Below are 12,659 nucleotides of genomic sequence, written 5' to 3' on the forward strand. Positions count from 1 at the left end.
ATTGGGGGGGGGGGGTGGACCAGATGATTCTCCAATAAAGTACCAGCAATGGGACAGGCCTGCTTGTGTTCTGGCCCAGTCTTTTCTAGGTCTGCACATAAGTCCTGGCCCTCATCCCTTTTTTCCTTTTCCTTTATTATTTCCCGACACTTCTATCCAGCCTTTCGTCTGTTACAGACGCAGGGGGTGGTACCCCGCCAACACATCGGAAGCGTTGGCCTCCTGAGCTGGCGCGCTCTCGGTCCCAAACCTCCCAAAGCCTGGCAGCTTGACTCATTCACGAGAAAGGCTTCAGGAGTGAACACTGAGGAACAATCCGTGCCCGCTGCCTTTGGGGACATATTCAGAGAAGAAAAGCCTCAGGAGTAAACCCGACACAAATCTGGAGCCAGGTTGCCTTCTTTCCCCACCTGCTTTTCCACCCCCCCCCCTTGGAGCAGAAGTCACTTATTGGCCCCCCCCCTTGGTTTTTAGGAAGGATCCTGAAGTATTTTCTGGTTCCCCCCACTCCTCCACTTTACTCACAAAACAAGGCAGGAGAACCACTTTGTAGTCATTTATTATTTACATTTACATCCAGATTCTGGGCTAAACTATTATCCTCCCCACCCCACCCAGCTTCTTTCAATGGTAAAATCGATAAAAGCAAGAACAATGGAACAAACGGAAGAGGAGTCCATTTCAACAGTGGAAAGGAAGGAGAAGGGCTCCAGGTTACTCCCCAGGCCTATCTCTCCCCCCCCCCCCCCGGATGGGTAAGGGGCTGCTCTGCACACCCACTCATGCCCACGGCTGGTCGATTCCAGCTCCTGTTTCCAGCCCTGACCAATGGCCCTGCTGGGCCCCCTTGAGCGAAGGGAGGGGGGTGGCCAGGGCCCTTTGTCCAGGAAGCTCCTCCAAGCCTGACGGTGGGGGGGGGGGGACTCCTTCAGGGCATCTCAGCAGGCAGGGGGCAGGGCTTCTTCCCTGGACCAAGACAGCGCCACCCACTCAGAGGCCAGGGCTGGGCCTGGAGGTGGCAGATCAAGAGCCACAGCAAGAGCATTCAGGAATCCAGGGCGGCAGCTTCTGGGGGTCTCAGCAATGAAAGCGCATCCTTTGGGCAGATGCTGGAGTTGCTCTTCCAGGTGCCTGGATTGAACAGGGGGGGTCTGCTCTGTGGGTGGGGGCCACACATGCCAAGGCAATGCATCTGGAGCAGCCTGCCTCCCTACCTGCAAATAGCACCCCTCCCACTTTTGGCTCGTTCCCCTGCACAAAGGGCCCCCCTCCACTGCTAATCTGGGGGTGGAGGCACCCTAAGAGATACAAGCAAAGGCGGGGGGGGGGGGGAGAGGCTGCTTCTCAGAAGGCTTCCACTACAGGTGACACACAAGCGGTACGCGTGGGGGGGGGTGTCACAAGAGCCACAGTCCAGGCCTCCATGGCTCAGTTCTGGGCCTCTCAAGACCAGAGTCGGACTCTGGAGTGGAGCCATTTCTTGGACCCCCCCCCCTCGTCCAATGAGCTGCAGGATGCCTCCCCCCCCCAGGTGCCGGGGTCCGGGATGCTAAATAAATGCTTCTGTCTCTGCACCAGGCACAGTTTCTCTTCTCCCCCCTGCAAAAAAGGTGGCAGGCTGGGAGCCCCCCCGTTTTTCCACGGCGGCATCTGCCAGCCTGTCCCGCCATTTACGGGCTGCTGGCCAAGCCCTCACATCTCATCCGAGTGGCGTGGCTGGATGACCACGCTGGTGGTGCGATCGACCCAGCCCCGCTCCCGGGGGTGGGTGGCAGAGGCCGGCGGGAGGGCCCTCTCCTTCCCCAGAGGCTGGTGCTCGGGGGGCAAAGGAAGCCCCTCTGCCTGCGGAGAAGCCGAGGGGTCGGAGGAGGAGTTGCTGTTGCTGCTGCTGGAGGGCGGCTGGGCCTCGGCGGGGGGGCTGCGGTGGCCCTCCAGGGACCGGTTGAGGCTCCCCGCTGCTGCTGCGTCCTTCAGGGCAGCCGTGGGCTCTGCCTTCAGTGCGGAGGGTGGGGCAAGGCCAGGGGCTGCTTCCACTGGCTGGAGCTGGGCAACGCTGCTCTGGTACTCCCGCAGCCTCCGGGACAGCACTGCAAAGGCAAAGGGGGCGTATAAGAGGGGGTGAGGAGCCCCCGTCTGGCCTTGACTCTGCGGTTCAGTCCTGCTGGCATCCCCTCACTCTCTCTAGCATACGACTCAACCAAGCCTCTGTTATGCCAACCGCTAAACCTCCTAAGCCGGCATTCAGCTTGGGGGTGTCCCCTGGGGACATGGCTGGCTCCCAAGAGAGCAAGGAATGCTGTGGGCCTGATCCGGCTGCAGGGCTTTTCCTGGCCCTCCCTGCCAGGTCATGCAACAAGGCTGGACCACCTTCTTCTTTCCCACTCAAGAAGATGTTGAGTGTCATAGTGTGGCGACTCCTGAGCCTCAGAACCCAGAACTTCGCTCTCTCTCTCCCCCCCCCTCTCTCACACACACACACACACACACACACACACACACACACACACACACACAAAGCTTTTACAGCTCAGCTCCCATTCAAGGCCCACTATCAGTTAGAGAAAACAAGCTGAGATCTGGCTGGTCTTGACTGCATTATCTGCTGCCACAGAGTCCCCCCCCCCCCCGCGGCCCCTCTGCTCACTCCAGAATCAAGGTTCTTCCTCTTCCCCACAGAATCCTCATTTTCTGAAGGCGCTAGACCCGTGAAATGCGTGGCAAGGACTTCTGGGCTGCCTCCTGCAAGGGCCGGACCCTGCGTGATGCCTCAGGGAAAGGCCAAACGGAGGGTCTCTGTGCCCTGGGAGCTGCTCTGTTCAGCTGGGGGGTGGGGGGGGGAGATCCCAGGAAAAACTTTGCCCAAGATGCTTTCTGTCCGGATTAAGAAGGTGGGGTTCAGGGGCTGAGCCAGCCTGTCCATTTCCAGGCAAGGGGGCTCCCATGTCCTTCCCGACCCCCTCGCCAGCAGCGTGTGGCTTTTGCAAGAGCCGCCTGGGCCCCCTTTGAGGAGACTCACCTCCCTGGAGCTCCAGCTGCTTCTGCCGGCTTCCTCCAAAGGGGTAGTAGCTGGGCCAGAGGATCAGGCAGAAGGAGAAGACCAGGACCTATCGCGGAAAGAGAGGATTGTGGCATTGGAGGGGCCCCAGAGGGTCTTCTAGTCCAACCCCCCAGGAGAGGGAGCCCAGGGCAGGGATCCCTCAGCAAGGGCTGCAAAGGCAGGCAGCCTGGGGGCAGCTCAGGAGAGCACAGCACCTGGGGGGGGCTGGAAGGGGTGCGAGGAGGACCTCAAAGAAGTCAGGAGTCCTCAATGCTGGAAGTCAGAGGCACCAGTGACAGACAGAAGATGCCTCTCCCCCCAGGAACAAGGCAGAGCCCCTCTGGCCAAGAAGGGGGGGGGGACAATGGCCAGCAGGCTGGGGGGGATTGCTGAGCCAAGGGGCTGCAGGGGTCCTGCAACTCACCAGGACGCAGGTGCTGGCCGTGGTGGTCTTGGTGGTCGAGTGCTGGATCAGGGCTTGCAACTTCCGCAGTTGCTCCAGCAAGGACCTGCAGGAGAGGCAGAGCAGCCGGTCAGCCTCCTGCTGCCCCCCAGCCCCCGCTCTCCTCTTCAGCCAGACGCATCTCCCAGAAAGGGTCCAACATGACCAGGGGACCTGACTGAGGATGCGGGGTCTGGAGGGGCGGGTTTCTGCCCTGCACTATGGAGCCTGGGGACAGCCATCCTCTCGGCCTCAATGCCCCCGCCCATGAAATGGGAGCAGGAGCGGCCCACCTCCCTCCACAGGGCTGTCACAGTGGGCACAGCACAGCAAGATGACAAAACCCAAAGCAGTGTGTCAGCGGCAGGAGGTCAGCGAAGGGGCTGCCCCCTTGCTCTCCGCCTTGGGCTGGAAGACCCCCCCCACCTCCGTTCTCCCCAGGGCCCCCCTTGGGAGGAGGTGGTGGCGAGGTCCCAGGGGGGCCCACCCTCCTTCCCAGGGACCCGCCAGGCAAAGGAGGCTCTCACATGTTCTGCTTCTGCAGCAGCTGGACTTTCTTCTGAAGTTCATTGTTCTGGGCTGTACAGACGACGACCCTGCAGGGAGGGACAGGAGAGGAAGAGGGTCAGGAGGGGCCTGGCAGCCGGGTCTCAGATGGGGCCTTGGGGGTGCAGGAGCAGGGGGGCAGAGGAGCCCCAAGGCAGAAAGGCAGGGAAGCACATCTGGATCTGCAAAGCCCCCTCTCAGTGCTGAGGAAACCCTCCCCTCTGCTCTGCCTGCCTCCCTGGGGTGTCCATCCTCCCTCCCTCCCTCCCCCCATGCCCAAGAGGCCTCTGCCCCCCCCCCCCGGACTCCCTTGGGAGGTGGTGGACGCTCCTTCAGTGAAGGTTTAGAAGCGTAAGTCAGATCAGGGGCTCTTGCACTGCAATTTTGGCATGGCAGGGGGCTGGGCTACATGACCCTGTGACAAAAAAGTTGGTTTTGCTGGACAGGTTGAATCAACAAGTGTTTCTCTCTGCCCCACCCCCCTTTCTTTCCCTACCAGCAAATGGTTAAGGAAGCAAATAGTTAAGGCTGCCTCTGGTTGGCTGAGGTTCCAGGAGGAAGAGTTTAAAAGGAGGATTTGAGAAGAGTTAATTGGGAGTTGGTTGGAAAGAGGTTGGAGAGGCTGGGAGACAGGTTGAGGGAGAAAGAGTGAAAGGGAGAAAGAGCTGGTTCTGGAAAAAAACAACTTCTGCTCTGAGCGTATTGGGAAGGACAGAGTGTGGGCTCCTGGGGGAGGAGTAGACCGGAATTTTACAGGGAGGCCGATGTTGAGCAAGGAGAAGAAGGAGCTGGGAAGGAACAGCCTCCTTGGGACTCCAATCTAGTCCGGAGGGGAGAGATTCTTCTACGGAGAAGAAGCAACTCCCAAGCCCAGTGAAGGGAGGGGGGTGGAGAGCCCTTGGGCCTCAGGAGTGTTAAAGGGGGTGGAGAACTGAAGGAAAGAACCAAACCTATAACGCAAAAACAACTGAGGACAAAATAAAGTGAAATCGCACTGTATTCTGGAAGTAACCTAAATTTAATCCATATGTGCTATATACTATCTTGCCTTAAATAAAGCTTTATTGTTTATTTAAAGAAAACCTGTCTGAGACTCCAACTTTCTAGTTATCCCCTCACAAAGGTCCCCCGCAGGATACTCTGGGCTAGAATTTTTAAGTGGAAAGGAAAAGAAACCTTCAGGTAAAGGGTTGTTCAGTGAGGTGGGGGCAATTTATCTAGGTGAGAGCGGGTTCAATGGTGTGAGAGGAAAAGTGCCGCCATGCCCGCCACAGACCCCCTGGGGTCCCTTCCAACTCCCCCATTCTGATTCCTCACCTGCTCTCCAGGCTGTCCACGTAGACCTTCTTCCGCCGGCGGCTGTCCTGGGCCGACTGCTTGTTCCGGATCTTCCGGCGAACTCTCTTCAGGACTCGCTCCTCGGCCTGCAGCACACAGGGCTCTGAGCGTCAGCGAAGGCCAGGCTGGCAGCCAGCAACCCTCCTCCAGGAGCAAAGAGGATGTGCCCCACCCCAAAAAACCAAGGGGCATTCACCCCAGGAAGTACAGGAGGCCGGCTGCAAAGGCACCACCCCCTGGTAGGAAGGGCACTCCTTTAGTCTGGGATCAAGCACCTAGACCTCACCGTTCCCGAGAAAAACAGAGAACCCATCCAGAAATGCCCCTTGCGCCCCCATGGGAGAAGCAGGAATTGCACCCCCATTTCCCACTTGCCTCTGCCCACCATGCCCAGAAGCGCACCTCAGGGCAAGGGTGCGCACGCACATGTGCAGAGTTTGTGGCACCCACCTTGGTCAGCGGCAGGTTGGAAGGGATTGACACGCCCTCTTTCTCCAGAAGCTTCTTCTCCTCATCCGTCAGAATCAGCTGAGGGAAGTCAAACTGAAAAAGCACCAAGTTCAGAGGTGGGGCTGGGTGGGGGTCTGCCAAGCTGCACCCCCCAAGAGGCAGGAGAAGGGAAGCCCCTGTGGGAGCCTCTCCCAAGAGCCAGGCATATTGGGGGTGGAGGGGGGCACACGGCCGTCTCGTACCTGCAGGTCCCCCCCACTTGGCTGGGGTGTCGGTTCCTCAATGGAAACTGTGACCGGGAGAGCACTGTCCCGATCGCTGCAGCAGGACTCTGACGAAGTCTCCATGATCTCCCACATCTCTGGAAGAGGAAAGGGGGCCACACGGTCAGGAGTGGAAGGGACCAGGAGGCCAGAGGGGGGGAGAGACACACCCCTCTGATCTCCTTCCCTGGCACACTTTGCCCTGGGAGGTGCAAGGATGTCATGAGAACATGGCAGCGCTCGTGGCTCCACACCAATCCCACACGCCTGCCAAGAAAGAGGCTGCTCCTGGCCCCAAAATGGATCGGGCCCCAAATCAGCACTGCCAACGCTCCTTCGTGAACGAGGTCACAGAAACGGTTTCACCGCGGGGCAATCCCTTGCTTTTTGCATTTCATTCCCTCACCGCTTGCATTCTCCATGCGTCCATTACTATGCACCTGCCCACTGAGGAGGGCGCTCTGTGCATGTGAGGAAGTGGGGGCTAATTGGCCACTGGAAAAAGGTGTGTGCAAACAACAAGCACGACTGCTGCCTCTCCCCTTCCAAAGCATCCCAAAGGGAACAGCTCTCCAGCCCACCAGACCCAGCTCAGGGCGATGGCAGCTCCCTACAAGAGGGGGGGGAGAGATTGGGGGGCAGAGAGAGTGACCGGCCGCGAGTCAGACCAGGGCAGTGGGCCCCCTTGTCCAGCACCCTCCTCCTGCCCCAGGGAAGCTCCCAAGCAGGAGGGACAAATCAAAGACGGAGCCAGCTCTGGAGGCTTCGGCCCAGGAGACCGGAAGGAGCGTCTCCACCCCGGACACCGGGGTCCATCTCCCAAGGGCCTTCTGGCGCTTCCCTCCCTGTGAGAAGTGAGGTTACAGGGAAGCAGGCAGAGGGCCTTCTCGGTGGTGGCACCCACCCCGTGGAACGCCCTCCCACCAGATGTCAAAGAGAACAACAGCTACCAGACTTTTAGAAGACATCTGAAGGAAGCCCTGTTTAGGGAAGTTTTTTATGACTGATGTTTTAATGTATTTTTAATCTTTTGTTGGAAGCTGCCCAGAGTGGCTGGGGAAACCCAGCCAGATGGGCGGGGGTATGAATAAATAAGTTGTTTATTATTAATTATTAATTATTATTATTAATATTACTATTATTAAAGCACTAGTCCCAGTCCAGATACCCCTTGATTCTCTCTGCTGGGGGAACTGTCCATTTCTTTCTACTCTCTCCTTCCTGTTCCTAAAGAAGCTACTCAGCAGATGCAGAGAGAGAGAGAGAGAGATGGAGGGAAGGAGGGAAGGAGAGAGAGAGAGAGAGAGAGAGAGAGAGAGAGAGAGAGGTTCTGCAGCAGCACGTCAGCAAGCACAGGGGGAATCTCAGAGCAATGCCTGCCTGCTCTGGCCCAGCTCAGCGCCTGCCCCAAAGGACATTGCATGGACCCCCCAGACGCCCTGGGCACTCACCCAGGTCAATGGCAACATCCCCGTCGCCCACATCCGAGGAGGAGCTGGCGCTCTCCAGCGCAGGACCTTCGGGGGGCCCAGGCAGCGCCGGGTGCAGGGAGTAGTTGTGGTCGGACTGGACACTTTCAGAGCCGGCGGGGCTGCCAGTGGGGGACCCCTCCCAGCTTGCAGGGCTGCAGGAGAAGTTCTGCTCTTCGGCAAGGCTGCTGCTGCTGTGAGGAGGGGAGGGGTCCGGCGAGCCGCTGGACTCTTCCGCAGAAGGGCTCAGGAGGCACCTCAGAAAGTCCTCCACCTCCTCCTCGCCCAAGGCCTGGAGGGAAAGGAGGTCGTGAGGCAAGGGGGGGGGGGCTGGAGCAGCAGCAGCCCCACCCCTGGCTTGCCCAAGGCAGCTGGCACTCACCTCGGGCCCTGGAAGGTCCCAGTCTTCTGGCAGGAAGCCTCCCTTGCCCAGCTCAGCCGAGGGACCTCCGTCCTGGAGGAGGAAGTCAAGGAGGTCCTCATCTGCCAGAGAAGCCATTTCCTCTGGGCACAACATCTGGAGGGAGGGAGGGAGGGAGGGAGGGAGACGGAGGGTGTCAGGGTCAGGAGACCCCAAGGAAAACAGATTATTCATTTGAACATGTACTCCACTTGTTTGTTCAGAAAAACTCAACCTCAGCTTTACAAAAAGATAAAACAAGAAAATCAAGAAAAAATTACAAGAGCACTTTAAAAATACAGAAAGTTAAAATATTAAAACTGGTTAAAATTCACATTAACTTTCTAAGCATTTTCAGCGTAGGCTTGTCAAAAGAAGAACGTTGTTAGCAGGCTCCAAAAAGAGTACAAGGCACCTGCTGGATATCAATAGGCAGGGAGTTCCAGGGTGTAGATGCTGCCACACTAAATGACTGAGTGCTGAGGAAAGCAGAATGGGTATCACGTAGTGCCAATTCCACCAATGGGCAACGGCCATTGTTACATGAAAAACTGAGGTTCGCTTTCGCAGTCCAGCTGCCCATTAAGAGAGTCCCCAGTGTCCATGAATGGTCAGAGAAGGAGGACTGGGGGCAGGACCCAGTCTAAGCAGGCAGATTTTTATTTTTCTATTGCAACAGAGCCCCCCCCCCCACTTTACAAGGAGGTGAGGACGACCCAGAACAAAGGTGAATAACAGCTTTTAAAAGCTTTCCTCAACCCCTCAAACCCACTAAAAGAATCATACAAGCATCACAGAAAGAGAAATTTGAGTGTAGCTTGTCTCCTGTCTGTCAACATACCTGGTAACATTTACTGATTCCCTTTTGCTGGCCAGCCTAAGCCATTATTTTGAAATACCTTGACTCCAGAACCTGTTTTCACACATCATGCAGAGTTATCAATACCTCTAAAACCAGTTTTACAGAGAGAGAAGGCTCAGGAACCATTTCCTGCTTTGGGACTGACAAAGGTGAAACTCGGCTGCCGTATTGCTCTCTGTACTATTCCACCTGAGGTGTTACTGGTAAAAGTGATATTGCACCAAGTTATGTTGCAAAGTCCATTTCCACCACAGCTCCTATTGCATTACCTGGAGTTGCATGCAGAGGCTGTGGTGTTTTGTCGACAAGGGCAGAGGAGCGACGCCTAGAGGCCAAGGTCCCTTCAGGCCCTCCCAATTTTTTTTTAGGCCAGGCACCCCCAAAGTTAATGGGCATTGCCATTCATATGGTGTGCATGCACTGCATCATGTGATCGATTCTGTGGGGTGGGGCTTACCTGGGTGTCCCCCCCCCCAAAAAAAAATTCCAGTTGGCACACCTGGACACGTGTATTTGCATTCCTGTATGTTTATAACGGCACATCATTAATTTCCATAATATTGTCAGACGCAGACAGCTTGGGCACCTGAGGTTGTGCCCAAGAGATCTGGAGGGTGAGCTCTCTCTTTCTCTCTCTCACACACACACACCCCCGAAAAGCAGGAGCCTGCAGGGAGGGGGCTTTGGGCTCCCCCCATTTTGCTTACCTGTCCTCAAGGAGAGGCTCCCAGAACTGAAGGCAGGCGCTTCTCTGCTGAGTCCCAGCTGGACAGGTGGGGCACAAAAAGGGTCCTCCTTCACTTCGGCTGGAGGCTTTGAATCCGAGGTCGCGTAGACACCTGTCAGGGATGCTTTTGTTGTGATCCCTGCATTGCAGGGGGTGGACTAGATGCCCCTCGAGGGTCCCTCCCAACCGCCCACTTCTGTCCGTCTAGGATTCCGCAGCGGCCGAAGGGGCCAGCCGGGCGCTCGCTCCCTTCCCAGGACCACCAGGTTGCCCAACGGGCTCCGGTAGGTCACCCCCCCCCCGGGCTTGGCTGCCCCGGGACGTGGGGTTTCGAGCCGAGGCTGCCCTCCCCCTCGGGAACGGGAGTCCCCGCCACCTCGCGGCGGCCCCGGCCCCGATCCGCGCCTTGGCCGGGCAGTGGGGGCGGCCAGCCCGGAGGAGGCGGAGGCAGCCGCCGCCCCGTCGCGGCCGAGGCTGGGGCGCGCCGTCCGGGCCCCAGAAAGAGGGGCGGGGCGGCGCCGGACTCCTGGGTCCCCCGGAGAGAAAGGACCGGGCGGGAGGGGTCCCGGGGCAGCCCTGCCGGGGAGGGGGAGAAGGGAAGCCCGGGACCCCGACGGGACCCCACCCACCTGCGCGGCCCGCTCCGTCTCCTCCGCTCCGTCTCCTTCCAACGCAGCAAAAGCGACGTCACTCGAGTGCAGGAACTGGCCGAGGCCCGCCCTCCCCGCGCAGCGCAGCGCACTGATTGGCGAAGCGGCGGAGAGGCCGGGGCCGCATTGGCCGAGGCGAGTGTCGTTCGCGGCCGGGAAACCCCCTTCGGGCGGCCGGGCCTGGAGGGGCGGGGCTTGCTCTGCCGTCAGAGGGACCTCCCTCGCTCCAGCCCCGCCCCGGGAAGGAAGAGATATTCTGGAGCCGAACTTTGCAATGTTTGGTTTGAAAAGCTGTAAGATCATGGTTTAGTTTTCTGTTGTGTCGCTTTGACTGTGTGCTCTATATTTGACTTCCTTCAGATGGTTTTATTGATGTTTTGTTGATGTAATATGCTATAAAGTGCTTTGAGATTTTTCTGAAAAATATAAAGCGGTATAGAAAACAATAAAATAAAATAAAATAAAGTAAGGGTCGCTGCTCCGAGGCAGAGGCTCTGCTCAGCAGACGGAAGGCGGGCTGGCCAGGTCCCCGGCCAGAAAGGGCAGAGAGCTGCTGCCGGCCCGTGTGGGGGACACAGCGGAGCGAGATGGACCCGCCAGGCTTGACTCCGGCAGCTTCCCGCGTGCCCTGCTCTTCGTGGCGCCGGGATTGCGAGGTGTCCGCATCGGAAAGCGGTGGATAACTGTCAACTTTTCCCTTTTTTAAAGGGAAATTCCCTTATTCCGAATAGGATTCCTCGCAAGAAAAGGGAAAAGGTGACAGCTATGCAGTGGTGCTTCCTGAGCGGCTCTGGGATGCGGCTCAGCACCTTGATCCAGAAATCTCCGCAGCAAACGGAACCGAGAACTCCGATGCCCACAGGCGGCCGTGGGGGGGGCTCTTGGGGGGGGGTTCAGTGAATCCCCGAAAGGACAGGGCCCTAGAACCGGCCAGAAAGGGAGCGACACTGGACTTCACATTGCGTGGCCCCCGGGACTAAGTGTGAGATGGGTTGATGCTGAGCCAACCTGGAGTGTGACAACTTTGTTTTGCTTGGGGGACAAACTGAAGCCTGATTTCTATGCAGCAGAAACGGAGCCGGACAGTTCAGTTTTTCACCTGAGTTTCCTCTGTGCCAGAATACTAAATAGGCCAGGCTTCCTCAACCTCGGCCCTCCAGATGTTTTGAGACTACAATTCCCACCATCCCTGACCACTGTTCCTGCTAGCCAGGGATCATGGGAGTTGTAGGCCAAAAACATCTAGAGGGCCGAGGTTGAAGAAGCCTGAAGTAGGCAGAGTGGGCACTGGCCTATGGGCCCCATGCCTTCTAGGGGCTCCACAACCACAGATCAAAATAATACTGATTTGATCTTGAAAGGAAATTACAAAAACGTCGTAGAATATAATTGGGGAGGGGGCAAGATCTCTACTGCCTAGTGGCCAACACATTGGAGGGGAGTTAGCCAGTCAGATGGGAAGCATATAAATAATAAATTCTTCTCTCTGCACTCATATAATAATAAATGCAGCACAACCAGGATTTGCTGAAACAAATTTGGAAATTGGGATGCAGAAAGGGGAGGTATTGGGAAGTCGGTGAAGTAAGGTTTAAGAAAAAAAGGATTTGAAATTATACGTTTGTTTATGTGTTTGTTTGTTTGTATTGTGCATTGTTTGTGTTTATATAAAGTGTGAAAAACCAATAAAAATTTTATAAAAAAATAAAATAAAATAAATGCAGCACAACCAGACGCCTTCCTCTGCCCCAGCTACATGAAAACATGTCTCTCCCACATGGGTCTCTACAACCACAGCAGGAGCTGTAACCTTCGCCCAGTTTGACTTCATCCCCAAAGACGCCTTTCTCCTCCATTGTCTCCTGAGACAGATGCCAACATCTGGATAGAAGTTATGCAGGCATGGGTGGCACAGTGATCTAAACCACTGAGATTTGGGCTTACTGATCAGAAGGTCGGTGGTTCGAATCCCCGCAATGGGGTGAGCTCCCATTGTTCAGTCCCTGCTCCTGTCCACCTAGCAGCTTGAAAGCATGTCAAGTGTAAGTAGATAAATAGGTACTGCTCTGGCAGGAAGGCAAACGGCATTTCCATGCGCTGCTCTGGTTCACCAGAAGCTGGCCACATGACCCAGAAGCTGTCTGTGGACAAACGCCGGCTTGAGATGAGTGCCGCAACCCTAAGAGTCGTCCATGACTGGACCTAATGGTCAGGCGTACCTTTACCTTTTAGACATATTATCAAAAATGATACAAGGCAGTGTGTGGTTCACATCTGAGCATACTAAAAGTTTCAATGTTAAACGTAGTATATGCTTTAAATATATAACTAATCTACAAAGGTGGATTGGTTAATTCAGGCCAAATTAATGTTTTATTTTTATAAGGAGACGTGAGCGTCTTGTTGCAAGATAGGGAGTGGGTAATAGCAGTGTCTGGTATGCAGATCTGGCCTGTCTCCAAAAGATGTTACAAA

At 56.4% G+C, this 12,659-nt stretch overlaps 1 protein-coding gene across 1 annotated transcript; it reads right to left on the bottom strand.

The window, feature by feature from the left end:
• Positions 1–540: 540 nt before the first annotated feature.
• CREB3 (cAMP responsive element binding protein 3) lies at positions 541–10,251 on the bottom strand. Its single transcript, XM_081213358.1, has 11 exons — positions 10,164–10,251; positions 9,515–9,646; positions 7,928–8,062; positions 7,528–7,837; positions 6,056–6,174; positions 5,814–5,906; positions 5,343–5,449; positions 4,007–4,075; positions 3,462–3,546; positions 3,017–3,104; positions 541–2,087 (listed from the first exon to the last, which is right to left on the bottom strand). Exons 3-11 carry the CDS (start codon positions 8,060–8,062, stop codon positions 1,693–1,695), a joined length of 1,401 nt encoding a protein of 466 aa, XP_081069484.1. The 5' UTR covers positions 9,515–9,646; positions 10,164–10,251; the 3' UTR covers positions 541–1,692.
• Between the last annotated feature and the right edge of the window lie 2,408 nt (positions 10,252–12,659).

The sequence above is a fragment of the Podarcis bocagei genome (genome assembly GCF_964188305.1).
Source record: "Podarcis bocagei genome assembly, chromosome: 11".
Taxonomy (NCBI): domain Eukaryota; kingdom Metazoa; phylum Chordata; class Lepidosauria; order Squamata; family Lacertidae; genus Podarcis; species Podarcis bocagei.

Excerpts from the sequence above, each read along its gene's own strand:
- CREB3 (XM_081213358.1), bottom strand. The coding sequence starts at position 8,062 with ATGTTGTGCCCAGAGGAAATGGCTTCTCTGGCAGATGAGGACCTCCTT. Across the intron at positions 3,547-4,006 it reads CTGCTGCAGAAGCAGAACAT|GTCCTTGCTGGAGCAACTGC; the intron begins GTGAGAGCCTCC and ends CCTCTCCTGCAG. Across the intron at positions 3,105-3,461 it reads CGGCCAGCACCTGCGTCCTG|GTCCTGGTCTTCTCCTTCTG; the intron begins GTGAGTTGCAGG and ends TTTCCGCGATAG.